Genomic DNA, 20040 nt, shown 5'->3' with positions numbered 1-20040 from the left:
ATCATTCGATCCGTCTTGGGGTCCCATAAGTCGCTATTGAAAATTATGCAGTTTAGTTAAGTACTTCAAAAGTTATGCTAAAAAAACAATTTTATCAAAGGTCCGGAAGATTGTAAAAAGGGTGGTTTTTGTAAGAAACCCTGTCATATTATACATTTTTAGAAAGGTATTGAAAAGACTTTTCCAACGAGTTCAAAAGATTGAAGATCTGACTACCCTATCAAAAGTTATAAGCACATTAGTGCCCTGAATTATGAAGATCTGACTACCCAATCGTATGGTATGAATAATAAATCAAGTTGATAGAACACTGAAAGGTCCGCCCTTTTGTATCTATTTTGGATAGCATTACCTTCTAAATGTGAGGACCAACCACCTAAGGGTGGATTAAGTAACGTTTTTTGAATCTAAAAATAGTCTGGCCTTACTTAGGGTCATAATGTAACAAAAAACATTATTTTATTTTAATAAGTTCATTTTTATCTATTTGACAAGGGGAACGGCAAATAAAAAAAGCATAATCAATTATTCTATCGATAGATTTCCAAAGAATTTTAAGACCAAAATAACCAGTCGTAACAACCGCTCGCCGACGGCAACAAAACAAAATCAGGAGACTTGACATTGTTCGAGCAAATCGGGCAATTATGGCGACCACGATGACGACGTTCACTGAAAAACAATACATTTATTAGAGTAATTAGCTGATCGTTATAGAATCCTCTCGGTGTTGGTGGTGGTGGCGGTACTAACAGCATATACTTCCTTATGGTGGTGGAAATAACTCTCGCATCGGATAACCAACCAAACGCCTCAGATCCCATTTCAAACGGCACGAAACAGCGCATACCTTTACATTTACACAACTTTAGAAAAACATAAACTTAGTGCCTGTCTGCAGAAACGCGTCGGTTCATGGTAATATTTGTGCACGTGCGACGACATCCTTCTTCCTCGCAATCTCACGTAATCAAGCCCACCTCTCTCTCTCTCGATCCATGATCAAACTGTGTACGTTGAGACTCGTTTCTGGCAAAGGAAAAGTTTGAAGAATTTGATTATCACCTTTCCGAAAATTTCGTTGCAAATGTTGGCCCACGAGCACGTGTTGTGTTGCCTCTGCTTTGGGGAGGAAAATTACGTGGTGAACCACGTGGCACGCCGCTAATCTAGAAGGCGTTGACTTGGTGGGGGCGCATCATACTTTGGCAATTTGAACTGTTTTTTAATTGGTTTCATTTTGGAAGGTTGAACTTGTTTTTTTCTTTTTGGATGTAATTTTATCCTTATATAATTTTTCCCAATCGAAAACATAATTTTCCTGTTTTTTTTAATAATTGAAGTTTTAAACTATATAAAAATCAAAAGTGTAAGTCATACCTCAATTTTTTTTTTCTCTAAGTAAAAAGTAAATCTTTCCCAGTTCCTGAGGGGAACACCCTTGAAGAGTATCGGGGCCGGCATTTACAAAGCGGATTCAGTGGCAGTTTCATTCTCAACTTAATGTTAACATGTTAAGGTTAATGTTAACATTCCATAGGTCGCCTCCCTAAGGTGTCGTGATAAGGTCCAGTTTGTGACGATACACTACCTTCCCTTTACTAAGCAATCGATTCCAGAAAGGAAAAGATCACCAGTTGTGTTGGTCCGAGCCGGGATTTGAACTCCGATCTACCGCTTACGAGGCGGAAGCGTTACCACTGGGCTACGTGGCTCGGTCGTTTCTCTGATCATGGTAAAAAGATGTGCGACAAATGGTCGAGAATATAAGATCGAATGGACAAAGGTCGAATGCCAAAATGTCGAAAGTCGTAAGTTGGATAGACAAAAGGTGAAATGGAAAAAAACGACGAAAAGACAAAAAAGCGGAGGTGAAAAAATGAAACAAATACCTAATAATAATTACAGCCCTGACTCGATTATCCGAAGCCTTGATTATCCGAAGTTCGATTATCCGAAGGTTTGTATGGGACTTCGGATAACCGTATCACGAGCAAAAAAAAAATATATATATTTTTACTTTAAACATCAAATTTGAGTTCTGCGACCCCATTTTGGTCAAATTTGAATGGTTGTTTACCAGTAAAATTTAAAAAAAAAGGATTTTTCTCAATATTTCATCATCGCCATTGTTGCCGCCATCTTGGATTAAAAAATTCTAAATTACTTTAGAGTAGTTTAAGGGTCATACTACTTAGTGTTAGTGAGCAAAGTCGATAGCACCTATAGTTGCCGAGGAGCCGATTAATTTTGCGAAAAAGGCGTGTGAAACGTCCCTTCGGCGTTTGCAAAGTGAATGAGCGGTTCATTTGAACCTCATAAAAGCGAAAAGTGTTGGAGTACACCAGAAGGAAAAGTCCGCAACTGCAGAACCGACGGTGAAATTCGCGGCCAAACCGACGCCACTTCAATGGCCGCGGCGAGGTAGCCGTAATCGGGTCCACCAGATACTCGCGGCTGAAAATATTAGTGTGTTTGCTGATTCAACGCACATCATCGAAAGTGGTTATATTGGTATTAAAGTGCTCGAATCGGAAAAATAGAGTGCTTGAGAAAAGAAAGGAGAAATAAAGTCACCAACAGTGCTAGTGGGATTAAATCTCTGTAAAACGGTGACGAGGAAAATAAGGGTGGAAAGTGGAATAACTTATTCAAATTAAGAATAAAAACGAAGAAGAATAAAAAATAAAAATATATATAAAAAAAAGGAAAAAAAAAAAAGTTACAAAAAAAAAAAAAAAAAAGGAAAAAAAAAATATAAAATAAGTTTGTCTATAAGCTAAAATTAAGTGAAGTGAAACAGTGCACAGTTTCATGGCGAGCACTGAAGAAACGGCCGGGGAAAAGGCTCCGGAAAAGATGATAACTGATCAAGAAGAAGGAAGTGATACTGAGGAGGGCTTGTTGGGAGGTGCTTCTCAAGAGGACGCAGCATCTGTGTCTTCTTCGATCCTGAACGACGACGATGACGACGAAGAAGAGGACGGCATCAATGTCACGATCAGGAAAGTGGACACACCAAAACCAGCGATCCAGCCTAACGATGTCGACAAGGAGGAATGGGTCGAGTTGAGCGGCTTCCAGAGGAGGAAGTACTCCAAGCTGCGCAACAATGGTGTTCCCAGAGCAAAAGCGCTGGCTTTGGCCCAGCAAAAAGCACCACCATCAACGCCAAAGAGAACAAGAAATCTCAACGACACGAATGAGAGCGAGGACAATCCAAATCATAAACGCAAGAAAGGATTTTCTCCTCACACGAGCGTCAACACGCGCCTGGGCAATGTCCGCCAAGGAATCCCGGCGGCTACGCCGGCACAATACAGCGAAGTGGCGCAGTATGTACGTGTCGGTATACTTCCACCTGACTACCCGCAGCGCCAACTTACCGACAAGCAAATGCAGGCCGTGCAGGAGGCCATACTGTACAACGTCACTCGGCAACAAAAAGAGTTGTTTAAACCCAAATTTTCCAACTGTTGGCAGCGCCATGGCTGCCTGGTAATCAATTGCCAGAATATCCAGACAGCTGAATGGTTGGAGAACTTGGTATCAGCGATGAAACCGTGGGAAGGGGCTGAGCTATTGGCGATCGATGCAAACAACATTCCCAGACTGGAGGTGCTGATCGGATTCTTCCCGCAGAGTGTGGCCGATGACGATCAAGCGATCAAAACATACATCGAGAGTCAGAATGACGGCCTGTTTACGGGAACTGGAGGATAATCGAAAGGAGAGTTCTGTTCGAGAACCATGTCGAATGGCTTTTCACCGTCGATGATGCATCAATGAACCACTTCAAGGACAACAAGTTCCATATCAACTACAAATTTGGCCAAACAAACATCCGGAAAAAAACAAGTAAGACAGACACGCAAAATGATCATGAAAATTTGGGCACACTGAGCGAAGCTTCTGACTGTCTGAATCAAAGAATCCACATGAACCCGGGGGACAAGAAGCTCTCCAAAAAACAAGGGGAGCAAGTCGTACCGGGCCAAAGTAGGAGACACGATTCAAAGGCAGGAGAAACGTCCTCTAAAAATGCTCAACATAACAAAAACCATTCTGGGGCCGTAATGGACCAGACAACTAAAACAATGGTAAAAAACAGCACTCGAGCAGGGGACCCAAAGGATCGAAACGTTTCTAAGACAACTAAGTACCCAGAAAACTCCAAATACCCAGACCGGAAACGTTCCGGCGAGCAAAAGAACGATTATCTTGACTCGAAGGATAGGAGTAGTACCGAGAACTCAGGGTCTAGATATCGTTCTTGGTCCTTTAGGGGACATAGCTCTTCAACATCATCCGGGGCCAAGGTGGACCGGTCATCATCACTATCCTCCAAACACAACCGTTCCTCTGGTCATTCAAGTGGCCAGGAATACAACAATCATCATTGAAAAAAAAATAAAAAAATAAAATAAAGGTAAATGGGCAAATCAATTAAATTTGTGCAAATTAACCTCCACCATGCAAGAGGTGCCTCAGGAATTCTTTGCCAAAAATTTACTAATGAAAATTTGGGAATAGCCTTAATTCAAGAACCTTGGGTTTATAAGGGACAAGTTCTTGGACTAGACACTCAAAAAGCAAAAATTATATACAATAATACACACGAAAACCCTAGAACAGCAATACTTATAAACAAAAACTTAAAGTTTACACCAATTTCAGAGTATACTCAAAAAGATATCGTTGCAATAAAATTAGAAATCCCTACAGCTCGTGGAAAAACAGAAGCTTACATTGCTTCAGCCTATTTCCCGGGGGATGATAAGGAATCTCCTCCGCCGGAAGTTGTAGCTTTTATAGCGTTTTGCAAGCAAAATAATAAACAATTCATCATTGGATGCGATGCCAATTCCCATCATACAATTTGGGGAAGCACCGATATTAACAATCGGGGCGAATACCTTTATGAATACATATGTGCAAATAACATTGACATATGCAACAAAGGAGATCACCCTACATTTGTTACAAAAACAGACAAGAAGTTCTAGATATTACAATTAGTAGTCCTTTTATAACAACACATATTAAAAACTGGAAAGTTTCTGAAGAGGAATCTCTTTCAGACCATAGACAAATTGAATTCGAATACGACTCTGGTGAAACTATGACAATATCTTATAAAAATCCTAAAAAAACCAATTGGGATAAATATAAAGAAAACTTAAAATTAAACGGGCTGGTATTTGAAAACATTGAAACAAAAAACCAATTGGACAAAGCAGCTCAAAACGTCACTGAGATTATCATGTCAGCGTTTGATTCTAGTTGTCCATTAAGAAAAGAAAAATCGAACCGAAATGTTTCTTGGTGGAATAAAACTCTTGAGAAACTAAGGAAAGCCAGTCGACGACTTTTTAAACAAGCAAAAAAAATCAAAACAGTGGGACCTATACAGAAAAGCGCTTACTACATACAACAAAGAATTGAGAAAATCACAAAGAAAAACATGGAGACAGAATTGTGAAAAAATTGAAAAAACCCCAGATGTAGCCAAGCTACAAAAGGTTCTTTCCAAAGAACACTCAAACGGGTTGGGTTGCCTGAAGAAAGAAAATGGTACATACACAAAAGAAAATACAGAAGTTTTAAAAATCATGATGGAAACTCATTTTCCTGGATCCGAAACAGTATCTAATGAAATTGTTGGTGGTGAAAAAGCTGATGATTGTAGACCAAATAACATCACAATGGGAAGCTTCAACTTACCAAACCGTATATTCACTCGATCCAAAGTAGAATGGGCTGTGAATTCTTTTGAGCCGTTCAAATCTCCGGGTTTGGACGGTATTTTTCCGGCTCTTATACAACACGGAGGAAAAACTCAATGAATACCTTACACAAATTTTTAAAGGCAGTCTTAAATTAGGACATATTCCTAAAGTTTGGAGCAAAACTAAAGTTGTATTTATTCCTAAAGCAGGGAAAAAAGACAAAACAATTCCAAAATCATTTAGACCAATAAGTCTGACATCAACAATGCTCAAAATTATGGAAAAAATTATAGACGAATACATAAAATCAAAGTTTTTGAAAATTAGACCTCTTAGTAGGTTTCAGTTTGCATATCAGTCTAATAAATCAACAATTACTGCTTTACATGAGCTGGTAAAAAGAATAGAAAACAATTTAAAGGTGAAAGAAATTGCTCTTGCAGCTTTTCTTGACATTGAGGGAGCTTTTGATAACACATCGTTCAACTCGATAAAAAATGTATGGAAAATAGAGGTTTCGACTCTTGCATAGTGCAATGGATAATGACAATGTTAGACAACAGAGAAGTTTTTGCCGAATTGGGGATGTCAACCATAACCGTGAGAACCACAAGAGGATGTCCGCAAGGCGGTGTACTATCCCCGGTGTTATGGTCACTGGTTGTGGATGATCTCCTCGATAAGTTAATAACAACAGGTTTTGAAGTAATAGGTTTTGCTGATGATGTGGTTATATTAATCCGTGGAAAATTTGACCATATCATCTCTGAGCGAATGCAGTATGCACTTAACCTTACCTCACAATGGTGTCAAAATGAAGGTCTAAAAATTAATGCAGCCAAAACGGTTTTGATTCCGTTTACGAATAAGAGAAAGCTAAATCTTAAAACACTTAAGCTTAATGGCTTAGAATTAAAATATTCCACAAATGTTAAATATCTGGGAGTGATTCTAGATAATAAACTAAACTGGAATTTACATTTAGAGCAGGTTATTAAAAAGCCACAAATGCTCTATGGATCAGTAAGAAAACTTTTGGGAAAACTTGGGGTCTAAAACCCAAAATGATACAATGGATTTATACTGCTATAATAAAACCGAGAATTACATACGCCGCTCTCGTCTGGTGGCCAAAAACAAAACAAACAACAGCACAAAATGGATTAGGAAAATTCCAACGGTTAATATGTATGTCAATAACGGGGGCTATGCGTAGTACCCCATCCAAAGCCCTAAATGCATCACTTTATATCCTTCCCTTGCACCAATATGTGCAAATTGAAGCTGCTAAGAGTGCACTAAGGCTAAGGAGAACACAAAATATAGACGAAAACAGTACCACAGAACATTTAACAATTCTATCACATATTAAAATAACCCAAGGTGTTTTTATGACTGAAGACTGGTTGGAAAACAAGTTGGATCTCGACAAACCATTCAAAGTAACGGAGCCTAATCGCCAGGAATGGGAGTCTGGAGGACCATGTGTTCCAACAGGATCGGTCATTTTTTACACTGATGGATCAAAAATGGGAAATAAAACGGGTGCAGGAATTACAGGTCCGGGTATTAGTGTATCTATACCCATGGGTCAGTGGACAACTGTATTTCTAGCAGAAATTTATGCAATATTAGAATGCGCAGCGATCTGCCTGAAAAGGAACTACAGACATGCTAGAATCTGCATTTTCTCAGACAGCCAAGCTGCATTAAATGCTCTAAAATCACCCATGTGCCGGTCTAAGCTGGTATGGGAATGTATAGTACTCCTAAAAAAGCTTGCTTCTAGAAACCTTGTACATCTGTATTGGGTTCCTGGACATAAAGGAATAGAAGGTAATGAAAAAGCTGATTCTCTTGCTAGACAAGGCTCGGATGGGTACTTCATAGGACCTGAGCCTTTCTGCGGAATCTCGAAAAGTGTGATGACAATGGAATTTACAAAATACGAAGAAACAACGATTCAAACACAATGGATGACAACACAATCTTTAAGACAATCGAAAGAGTTCATATCTCCTTCAAAACAAAAATCAAAAGAATAATAACAATGAACAAAACAACCCTAAAAATATATATCGGGCTTATAACAGGACACTGTCCGTCAAAATATCATTTGAAGAAGCTTGGGCTTAGTCAAACTGATATCTGTCGGTTCTGTGACTGTGAACCCGAAACTGCAAAACATCTATTATGTGACTGCAGCGCTCTATATGTCAGACGGAGGCGAATTCTTAACAAGGCAATTTTAAGTCCTGCTGAGATCTGGCATGAAAACCCCAGCAAGGTTGTTGATTTCATTCTGGAAATCTCACCAAACTGGGAGATACCGCATTATCAGCCAATGACAGCTACCCTCAATGGTAACGTGTCATCCTGAAATATGCGATAATAAAATGGGTACACCGCAATAGATCAACTCTATGGTCGCAGTGGTTCTAAACCCAATAAAAAAAAAAAAGGGTCATACTAAAGCTCACTAATAAAAAATAAGAAAAACAAATGTTTTTTTGAAATTCCGTCGTGAAACTAATTACTTTTCCTGTCATTCTTGAATGACAAAAGGGCCTACTTTTCTGTATCGAATAATAGAACTTTTCACAATAAATACAGACCAGTTCTACTCTTCAGCACTGTAATGGATGCTAAAAAGTTGAACTTTTCAGCACTTGTTTTGAAAAGTAAAACTTTCAACATTTTTTTTTTCATTTTAACGGTTAATTGACAAAATACATGAACATTTGACTTATCATTCCACCCAAAGGGTGTTTTTCGAAATTGCAAAAAATGTTGTATGGAACTCGTTGCAAAACTTGATTTTTTCAGCACTCGTCGTATTTATCCAACTCGGTGAACCTCATTGGTTAAATGTACTACTCGTGCTAAAAAAATCTTCTTGCATAAACTCGAGATTCGATTATCAGAAGCGAAATTTTGCCAAGGTGATTTTTTGTATAAACTTCTAAATATTTTTGAAAAATAAAAATATTTTCTTACCTAAATAGAATAACTTCCAAACTATTTTTTAATAGTTTTTATGTTCTGTAGAAAATATTTTCTTGGAATAATATTGATTGTTATCTCATTCTTTCAAAAGAAAAAGACTTCTAGAAATATTTTTAGAGATTTTTCATTCTTTAAAAATTAAATTTAATGAGTTTTTCCAATTCTTCCAACATTAGCAATTCTTCAAAATACAGATGACTTCTAAAATATTTTTTTTCTGTTTCGAAAACGACCTATTTTTGATTATTGTGGTTATCATGAGCAGTTCTTTAAAAAAGTGTGACTATTAAAATATTTGTTTAGGATTTTATTTTTTTAAACATTTTGATTGTCGTCATATTTTTGTGAGTATTTCCATTCTTTCAAACATGAGAAGTTTTTTTTATAAAAGACGACTTCTCGAGTATTTTTTTTTTCTATTTAAAAACAACCTTTTGGTGGGGTTTCCATTCTTTAAAAAATGAGTATTTCTTTCATAAAAAGTCCGACTTCTTAAATATTTTGTACGTTATTATTTTATTTATAAAAAAAATATGTTTGGAATATTTTAGTGACTTTGCCAAGACATTTTAAATTCTCTGAAGCATAAACAGCCCCAAAAAAAAGCAAAGTTTCTTAAATATTTTTGCAAGTTTTCTATCCTTTTTGAATCAGTTCTGTTCAATCTTTATATGTTCCTTGGAAAAAAATGACTTTAATTTTTATTTTATAAAGCTCGTTTCCCCGATTTTCAAGAAAGTCTCCAAAAATTAGGGTTTTTTTTTCAAAGTAGTCCTCTTAATTTGAATGAATATAGAAGTGAAATTTATGAAAACTACTCAACACACTTTTTCATAGCTGTTTTTCAATATAAATGCGTTTAGGCTAAATTTTTTTTTGTAAAAAAAATAATTAAAAACTACTTTCGACCTTTTGTCCATTCGACCTTTTGTCATACATTTGACATATGACAGATGATTTCACAAGGTATCATTTTATAAATTTAGAAATTTATGCAATAGTTTCCGAGATACTGCAATTGAAAATTAGTGCTGATTTTTCTTCATTATAAATTTTTAAATTGCAAAAAAAATGTTTTTTTTCGAAAAAAAATCCTGAATAGGCTTTAACTTCAAAATTGTCCACTCTGTCGAAAATAGTAAATGATTTCGATTGAAATTTGATTTTGCATCTGAAAGGAAATATTATATTTTGTTTGATAATAATTTGGATTTTTTTTTACAAAAAATACTTTTTTACAAAATAAATTGCTCCGGTACCAGAGTTGGCACCGTCCTATAATCTAACGCAATTTGTTTGGTTTTAATTTATTTTTTGAAAAGTCGAAATCATAACTTACATAACCTGTTGAAGCCACCAAAAATGAACAGAAATCCCTTTTGGAGATGTAACTTTCGAATTTTTAGCATGTCCATAAATTTGTAAGATCTGGAAACCTTTTTATGAAATATTGTAAAATACCAAATTACTATACGGAAAGCCTCATTCTTCTCCATGAATTTTGGAAAAAATGACTTTTATTGAATTATAAGCTTCTCCTTAAACAAATATTATGTTAGTAATGTTGAATTTGTACCATAATTCAAAGCAGATATTTGTATTTCTTTCCAGGCGCTCGATATGCATCATAAACTAATTGGCATTCACGAATCATGAAACTGAATTGTATTTTACCATCGAACTGTTGTCTGATAGACATAAGGAAGTTTTCGTTTTCTTTATAATTTAAAGTTTTTTTTTCTATTACTGAGTGACGTTTTAATTTCGTTTTCGTTCCCAATTAACACACACGTGTTTGACAATATTTCTACTAACCTTAAAATGATTTTACTGTTGCTGTTGTTGAACATTCAAAATTTCGGAAAATAAACACAAAATTGCCAAGCTTGAGCGAAAATATCATCACAGTGAGCAAAATATCACAAACTCTACTCAGCGTACAACAAATCAAAACATTTGGCTTTCGCGCACTCTTCCACAAACATCTGGTGATGGGAATTACAGACACTATCCAATATAAAATTTCATTGCATAAAATCAGTGAAGAGTTTCACTGGTCTCTCGCCCCGGTATCTTGTATCGCTATGATTTACTTCACCCCACAAATAGAAATTTCGGCTTGAGTTTTATCCTTTCCCTTTTGAAGATTTGTTTTCACCTTAGTTTCGATTAGTTTGTTAAAAGTTAGTGTCCCAATGACAGGAAACTGACCTCACCCTTTTAAATGTCAATCGTTTTTAGTTTATTTTGAGGTGCACCTTATCATTGATGAAAAAGGATTAAATCTTCCTCCTTAAATTTGCTTTTCTCCGGTAGATCATTTGTTTCTGTTTCTTTCTCGATGTCAAAATAAACCTCTTCAGAGATTTTTTTTATTATTTTCAACGTAAAAATAGTAAAATTGGATAAATCATTCAAAAAACTTCAAATTGTTGGCCAAAAACTCGCACCTTTACCCCTTTGTAACGAACTCTTCTCTTTCGCTCTTTCTATTCTCTCTTTCTCGCTGTCGTCTCTTGGTCTGGTGTTTGTTTGTTTCTTTCTTTTTTTCCCGAAACGCGATCGCGTCCTCAGGTGGTTCATCATCACGTCTCAATTCACCGGTCAATAAACCGACACATCTGGAACTTTTGGGTAACGGTCAAGCGCAGGCGCGTTCCACCAATGGTAATCAAAATTTTTGGAGCAAACAAAATATACACTGAAAGAATATAATAATCACACGAAACTAGTCGATTGCAAAGTTTTACCAAAGAATCACGCTTTTTTTTAAATATTATTTTTGGTTTTGGTTTTGATTAACTTTACTGAAAAAAATGTACATAAAATTGCGTTTAACAAAAGTTTTGTTTTAGTGTGCTTTTTCGCTTTGAGTTTAACGGAAAATTTTCCCGAAAGTTGTTACTGTGCTGTTTTCTTTTCAAAACAAACCAAAGTTTTCCGTTCAGTTGTGTTCAAAATTGTGCATGCCCCGTTATTGGTTACAGCGTTGATTTTTTGTTTTTTTCTTTTTCAAATATAATTTCCTTACCAGCAAGCGAAAACGTAACCACAAAACCCACTCTTACTTGATAGTTCCAGCTCATCCCACCGCAAAGTGTCATCGAACAACCTCATCAACTTCATCACAGCATGTGTCTCTTCGTTTCAGTTTACCCCAATTCTCCCCCTTTCTTTAGTTTTGATTATTAATTTTCATTTCCTAATTGCGTCATCGTAGTTTTGACTCTTAGTTGTGTGAACTGTCCGTGTTTTTGTGTGTCCTTAAAAAGAAAACTGACTTTTAATTTTGTTGATTTTAGATTATTTAGAGTCCCAACGTTAAGTTGTGTTACTAGAAAAATAACGAGACAGTAATTTAGTTTGATAACCTAGAAAAAATAAACTGAAAGATTGAAACGTTGAAACTAAACTAGTGACCCTTTAGAGTGTAGCGACTTTTAGCATTAAAATAAACCATCAAAGCAACCTTGTATCAAGTGACTAACTTTTCCCCAACTATTATTTTTCCTATAATTAGCGTCCCCCTTGCCATCACCGATGAGGTCGCCCGCGCGGACCCCGATGCCAGCGAAGCCGGCGCAGCCCTGCTGTACGGCGCTGTACGACTTCGAGCCGGAGAACCCCGGCGAGCTGGGCTTCAAGGTGAGTAAAAATCGGACACATGACGATACAAAGTAACCATTAATGAAGAAATCTCAACCATGTGATACTCATATTGTAAAAAACTGAAATTTGGGGATTTTTTTTTCGAAAAACGTAGTTTTGTGAAAATTTGGGTATTTTCACAAATTTGTGTTATAACTTTTGAAATGTATAAAAAAATCCCGAACATTTGATACCTCTTGTAAAAACACAAATTTTGAGTATTTTTTTTCAAAAATACGTAGTTTTGTGAAAACTTTGAGTATTTTCATTTTTTTATAACTTTCGAAATGTATGAAAAAATCCCGATCGTTTGATACGCACATAGTAAAAACGGAAATTTTGAGCACTTTTTTTCAAAAATACGTAGTTTTGTAAAAATTTTGAGTATTTTCTAAAAATGTTGTTATTACATTCGTAATGTATGAAAAAATCCCGATCGTTTGATACCCGTATTGTAAAAATTGAAATTTTGAGTATTTTTTCGAAAATACGTAGTTTTGTGAAAATTTTGAGTATTTTCTAAAAATGTTGTTATTACATTTGAAATGTATGAAAAAATCCCGATCATTTGATACCCATATTGTTAAAATTGAAATTTCGAGTATTTTTTTCGAAAATACGTAGTTTTGTAAAAAATTTGAGTATTTTCTAAAAATGTTGTTATTACATTCGAAATGTATGAAAAAACCCATCGTTTGATACCCGTATTGTAAAAATTGAAATTTTGAGTATTTTTTCGAAAATACGTAGCTTTGTGAAAATTTTGAGTATTTTCTAAAAATGTTGTTATTACATTCGAAATGTATGAAAAAATCCATCGTTTGATACCCATATTGTAAAAATTGAAATTTTGAGTATTTTTTTTCGAAAATACGTAGTTTTGTTAATTTTTTTAGTATTTTCTAAAAATGTTATTGTTACATCCAAAATGTATGAAAAAACCTGATCACTTGATACCCATATTGCAATAACAATAAATTTTTGGTTTCTTTAAAGAAAAAATATGCATTTTCGAAATACAGGAAAATTCCGTATTTTTGCGAAAACATTCATGAAATAATAATTTTAATGGATAGCTGACATCATCCCGATCCCAAAACACTATAATTTTCTGATGTTTGCATGATTTTTCGTACGATTAAAGCCAATGTCTCCCATATAGCCAAAATCCCATAAGCTCTGTGCCTCGGTTATGCACGCGTCGGTTTTGCATCCCCCATATGCGGTGCTAAACCGAGGCACGACTGTACCGGAAAGAGATCGTGCGGCTCCATTGAAGTTCTGTTGATTGGTGCAATTCGGTGGAGATTAATTTACTTAAATTTGCAATTTTGGCTACATAAAAATCACTTAATCATAAATGTAGGTTAAGTATCTGAAAACTAAACAACCTCCTCTGAAACAACTCACTGACAATCCGGAAGAATTTCATGTATGGAAAAAAAATTAACAATTTTCTTCCAAACGAATCCGATACGTTTTATTTCTTTTTCTCAATAAAAAATTTAATTTAGTGATTCTGAACAATGCTCTACCAAAACCGGAAATGGATTTTATTTGTATTTTTTTATTTGGCTCAAACTTTGTTGGGGCCTTCTCTATGACCAAAGAAGCTATTTTTTGTCATTGGTTTACCTATACAAGTCTCCATACAATTTTGGCAGCTGTCCATACAAAAATGGTACGTAAATATTCAAACAGCTGTAGCTTTTGAGTGAATTTTCTGATCAATTTGGTGTCTTCGGCAAAGTTGTAGGTATTGTTGGACTATTCAGAAAAAAAATAGATACACGAAAAAAAAACATTTTCGATTTTTTAATTAACTTTTTTTTCATTAAAAGTCAATTTGCCAAAATAAGTATTTTTTGATTTTCGAGATTTTCTTATATGTTTTTGGGGACCAAAACCCGCAACTTTTGAGTCATAGAGAAGTATGGTCAAACATTCTGCCGCCGAGCTATGTTTTTTATGATAAATAGGGATTTTTGGAAAAATCGAAATTTAATACAAATTTTTTTGACCTCATTTTTTAGTGTAAATTTGAATTTGGAATCGAAAAGTTCTTTACAGTTTTTGATATAGGTCTTCGTTTTCTAGATTTAGCCACCGAAATATTGATTTCAACGAAATATTAGCAGTTTTTCTATTTTTAAAAATAGTGACCATGGGTGACAATTTCTGATTTTTTTTTAGAGGTTTAAAAAATTTGCTTTAAAATTGTCTATGAGACATTGAAAATTATACCTCTGGTTGCTGTGATACAGCAGCCTAAACAAAAAGAAATAGGAAAATTGATGTTGAGCAGTTCTCTAGGATTTCGGTCATTCGATTTTTTTTTTGTATTTTTTAATCCGACTGAAACTTTTTTGTTGCCTTCGGTATGCCCAAAGAAGCCATTTTGCATCATTAGTTTGTCAATGTAATTTTCCATACAAATTTGGCAGCTGTCCATACAAAAATGATGTATGAAAATTCAAAAATCTGTATCTTTTGAAGGAATTTTTTGATCGATTTGGTGTCTTCGGCAAAGTTGTAGGTATGGATATGGACTACACTGGGAAAAAATGATACAAGGTAAAAAAAAATTTGGTGATTTTTTATTTAACTTTTTATCACTAAAACTTGATTTACAAAGAAACACTATTTTTAATTTTTTTTTATTTTATGATATGTTTTAGAGGACATAAAATGCCAACTTTTTAGAAATTTCCAGGTTGTGCAAAAAATCATTTACTGAGTTATGAATTTTTGAAACGAAAAACGAAACTATTGGCACTACGCCCCCCGGGGCATGGCCTTCCTCTAACGTGGGATTTCTGCTCCAGCGCCTCTGACGAGACAGGAGAAACCGGGACCGACGTTTTACTTCACCATCCGATAGAAGCTCAGTGGATAAGGCGGGAATCGAACCCGCGTCTCATAGCATCATCGGGATCGGCAGCCGAAGCCGCTACCCCTGCGCCACGAGACTTTGAATTTTTGAATCAATAACTGATTAAAAAAAAAAATCGAAATTTTGGTCGAAAAAATTTTCAACTTCATTTTTCGATGTAAAATCAAATTTGCAATCAAAAAGTACTTTAGTGAAATTTTGATAAAGTGCACCGTTTTCAAGTTAAATCCATGTTTAAGTGACGAAAACAATATTTTCAAATGTTAGTCTTGGTTTAAAAATTATGAAAATATTGTTTTCGAAAAGATCGGAAAATTTCACAAATGTTTCATATTTTAACATTGAAAATCGGACCATTAGTTGCTGAGATATCGACATTAAAAAATGGTGGGCTGTTTGGGTGTTGTCTGCCTGTGTGGATCAATCGGACCGCGCACTGGACTCACAATCCAGAGGTCGCTGGTTCGAATCCCGAGGCGGACGCAAAAATTCTAAGTGTAAATATAGGTATTCGGTGCCCTCTCCCCGTGCCATACTTTCCCACTTAGGAGACCCGGGAGGCAGAGTCTTGTCGCAAAAAGAACGATACACACCATTGGAACCGTTGACGAAACCGCAAGGTTTAAGAGGGCCACATTATAAGGTGTTACGTCGATTCCGTTCCGGGCTGTTTGGGTGAGACTTAGAAAACATCAATTTTCCTGTTGTTAAACCTTTGCATTGCAATATCTCAGCAACTAAAGGTCGTATCAACAATGTCCGAAGAAGGAAAATATAGAGAATTTTCTCAGCCTTTCAAAAATATTTTTTTTCAAAAGTGGGCAAACATGTGCACTAATTTAAAAAAAAAATAAAAACTGCGACTATTTTCATAAAAGTCACTTAAATATGGATTTAACTTGAAAACGGTGCACTTTATCAAAATTTCACTAAAGTACTTTTTGATTGCAAATTTGATTTTACATCGAAAAATGAAGTTGAAAATTTTTTGCGACCAATATTTCGATTTTTTTAAAACAATCAGTATTGATTCAGAAATTCATAACTCGGTCAATGATTTTTTGCACAACCTTCAAATTCCTGAAAAGTTGGCATTTTATGTCCTCTAAAACATATCAAACAAATTTAAAAAATTAAAAATAATGTTTTTTTTTGTAAATCAAGTTTTAGTGATAAAAAGTTAAATAAAAAAATCACCAAATTTTTTTTACCGTGTATCATTTATTTCCAGTGTAGTCCGTATCCATACCTACAACTTTGCCGAAGACACCAAATCGATCAAAAAAATCCTTCAAAAGATACAGATTTTTGAATTTTCATACATCATTTTTGTATGGACAGCTGCGAAATTTGTATGGAATATTATATGGACAAACTAATGATGCAAAATGGCTTCTTTGGGCATACCGAAGGCACCAGAAAAGTTTCAGTCGGATTAAAAAATATAAAAATTAAAATTGCAGAAAAAAGACCGATTTCGTAGAGAATTGCTCTGTTATCTCACCCAAACAACCCTCCATTTTCTAATGGCGATATCTAACTAATGGTCCGATTTTCAATGTTAAAACATGAAACATTCGTGAGATTTTCTGATCTTTTCGAAAACAATATTTATTTATTTTTTAAATCAAGGCTAACATTCTTTTAAAATGCTAGTATTGATTTAAAAAAATATTGTTTCCAAAAACATCGGAAGATTTCACAAATGTTTTATATGTTAACATTGAAAATCCAACTATTTCGTTCTTTTTTTGTCTGTTTTGTTATTGTTAAGTACTGAAAATAGAATATTTTGTTTTTTATTTTTAATATAATACCGACTGATTCCGCCTTTAAGTATGATGAATATGTATGGGCAGCTGTCAAATTACTATGGAAACTAATATGGGATCTTTCTTTTATTACGTATTGCAAAAATTGCAAAAATAACAAAAAGAAATCGAAAATAAATATATTCCTAAAGTGGCATGAGAATGCATAATTGTAAAGTACTTTTCGATTGCGAATTCAATTTGTTTTTTTATTAAATGACTAACAAAATTGTCCGTTTTTTCGTCATTTTCATAAAAAAAAACTATTCTTAAAAATTTAATAAAAAAGTAGGATATTTGTTTTTATCTACCTACTTTTTCCGAAAAGTCCTTAATATAACATACAACTTTGTAAAAAAATATTTCTCAAGATACAGAATTTCATACATTTATATACCCTTTTTGTATAACCAGCTACCAAAATTGTATGGAAGAACCAATGATTTTAAATGACTTCCAAACATAATAATACAAAAGAAAGTCGATTTGCAAAATCATAGAAATAATCATTTCTAAAAAATCTTATTTTTAAATGAGTTTTAAATGACAAAAATGCAATCTTTTGAGCATTAGTTTGACAATGTTGCCAATTTTTCGAATGAAAATATTTAAAAAAAATCAAACCAACTCTAACATCTAAAAATGACTATCAATTTTTTTTAATTTAAATTTAAAAAAATCGAAGAAATGCGGGTATTTTTTAAGAGAGGTTCTAAGCAATACCTGTGTCTGTCGAAGTCACAAAATCGATCAGAAAATCTGTGCTCAAGATACAGATGTTTCAATATTTCAATAGCCTTTTTGTATGGACAGCTTTCAAAGTTGTATGAAAACTTGTATGTACGAACTAATTATATTAACTACTTTTGTAACATATTTAAATTCAATTTTAGGAAAACGACGTCATCACGCTGATCCAGCGCGTGGACGAGAACTGGTTCGAGGGCAGCGTCAACGGCAGAACCGGCTACTTCCCGCAGTCGTACGTGCAGGTCACCGTTCCGTTCCCTTAAGCTGACTCCTACTCCTAATCCTTCGTATGTGCGTATGAGAGCGTGCGTTAATATTAATTTAGACAACCCGAGAGCAGAGAAACACACTGAATAAAACACAAAAACACAGACAGAAACACACACAGGACACGCCCTCTTACTCTCTAAAAAGCTGGTAATCGCCTCCGTTCTGATAATTACTGAAGAAAGCAAAGCAAAAACTATTACTATTAAAAAAAAACAGGAAGGCGGATGAAGAAGCGCAACTACTAGGAAAATCCGAAGGACTGCTGATCTAGTTTAGCGTAGAGTGTTAGTAGACGCAAAACCGGGCAGAATTATGTTTTATTCCCTTTCCTCTCCTCCAAACTAGAATTTCCCCCCTTCACACACTACTAGAAAGAAAGAGAAAGAAAGAGATACGGCAAGATATCGAAACTAAAAAGTATTTACACGCAAGAGATTTACTGAACCGCGCGCGCTCTATTCTGTCGAACTGGTTATTCTTGTTTTTCTGTTGTTCCCTCTTCCACAGAACCCGCTCGTTGAAAGAATTTAAAGAAAGAGAGAGAATTTAATTGCGTGATGACAGTAGAACCGAAATTACGAAACGATTAGCAGATTGATCAATTGCACGTGAAAGCGAGAGAGAAGAAATTTAAAAATCAACTATACATGTGTAAGGTGTTAATTATTATCTACTAACTTCTATACATACTGAAAGAAACAAAACAAAAAAAAAAGTAGTTACGCGACGTAATCGAGATTGATTGAAAGCGAGATTGTTGTTGATTGTTTTGAGCACGACCCCGTCGCACGTTAAAGTTCTGTTTTGGTCTTCTTCTGTCTCTGAAAGCAACAAAAAAAGAGGTTAGCATAATTAATTCAGTTGCGTTTGCGAGTCGGATTTTTTATTCATATTGAACAAAGACGCCCAAGGAATTTCTCAACCCACAGTAAAAATAGTGAATGTGGAAGCTAAAAAAAATAAATTGTAAATTTACCTGTAATTTTACATACATTTTATGTAAAAATCAAAATTACACGAAAAAAGATGTAAATTTCCATTATATAAAGCTTGACATCTCTTTGCGTGTAATTCAACTTTCAAGTTGAAATTCATGTAAATTTACATAAAAGATTCGGTAAATTTACACGTTCCATCCTTCAAACTACATTTACATTTTTACTGTGTAATTCACACATCGAGCAATTATTTGTTACACGCAAAAAAAAATGGAAACCGAAGGTTTCCGCAGGGAAAAGAATTTAGCAAACGAAACTTGCTGCAAGTTGACTGTGCACTGATGATGACTGTAATTTTCACAAACACACACCACACAACTCTTTGTTTCTAATTTTTCTTCACGCTGATTTTTTCCTACTAAAAGTTCCAGCTCTCCGCTCCGGTGGGTTTCGTTCGCCAACTGCTTTGGCTTTAGCGTTTAGGGCCTAGGCGCGATATTATTAATTCGAGTTTCGAGAGTATTACTCTGTGTATATAATTTTAGTGCTTTTTGTTTTTAAAAATAATAATAAAAAAAGCGGACGAACGCGTTGAGATCATATTTTCTTTTATTTTTGTTTAATTTTGATTTTGAGAAAATTCCCTTTTAGTTCGTATCTTTATTGTTTCAGTTTAGCGGAATGACAATTGAGCGCGAGAATAGCAAAAGAGAGAGAGAGAGTAAACGCTGCTGCGAGAGTCCGCGCGTGATTCGAAGAGAGAGACTTTAGATAGGGTATTTAAGGATCAAAGTACATTTCACTTCACCACCTCTACCACCACAATTAATCCACCAGCCTCGCCAGTGAATTGTTTTAACCTTTTAAGTTTCAATGCCGAAAAAAGATGGTCAAGTAAAGTTAAGAAGTTTGCGTCTGAGTGGAATGTCAGTGGAAATCAAAATTGCCAGCATTGAACAGTTGATTGTGTTGTGTGTATGGGTGTGCTTCCAAAC

The 20040-nt window shown here is 34.9% G+C and overlaps 1 protein-coding gene across 9 annotated transcripts in view; it reads left to right on the top strand.

Annotated features, from left to right (window-relative positions):
* Window positions 1-19646, top strand: part of LOC6045890 (endophilin-A) — a 142850-nt gene extending 123204 nt beyond the window's left edge. For 6 of the 9 annotated variants that reach the window (XM_038251666.1, XM_038251669.1, XM_038251668.1 and 3 more), the window contains 3 exons: window positions 11310-11402; window positions 12256-12380; window positions 17981-19646. In XM_038251666.1, the coding sequence (XP_038107594.1) occupies window positions 11310-11402; window positions 12256-12380; window positions 17981-18100 (338 nt within the window). In that variant the 3' untranslated portion in view covers window positions 18101-19646. The remainder of the gene's footprint in view (window positions 1-11309; window positions 11403-12255; window positions 12381-17980) is intronic. The other 3 variants (XM_038251671.1, XM_038251672.1, XM_038251670.1) reach the window with 1 other exon arrangement.
* The last annotated feature ends 394 nt before the right edge of the window (window positions 19647-20040 follow it).

This window comes from Culex quinquefasciatus, chromosome 2 (genome assembly GCF_015732765.1).
Source record: "Culex quinquefasciatus strain JHB chromosome 2, VPISU_Cqui_1.0_pri_paternal, whole genome shotgun sequence".
Taxonomy (NCBI): domain Eukaryota; kingdom Metazoa; phylum Arthropoda; class Insecta; order Diptera; family Culicidae; genus Culex; species Culex quinquefasciatus.
This window is presented reverse-complemented; position numbering and strand designations above follow the sequence as displayed.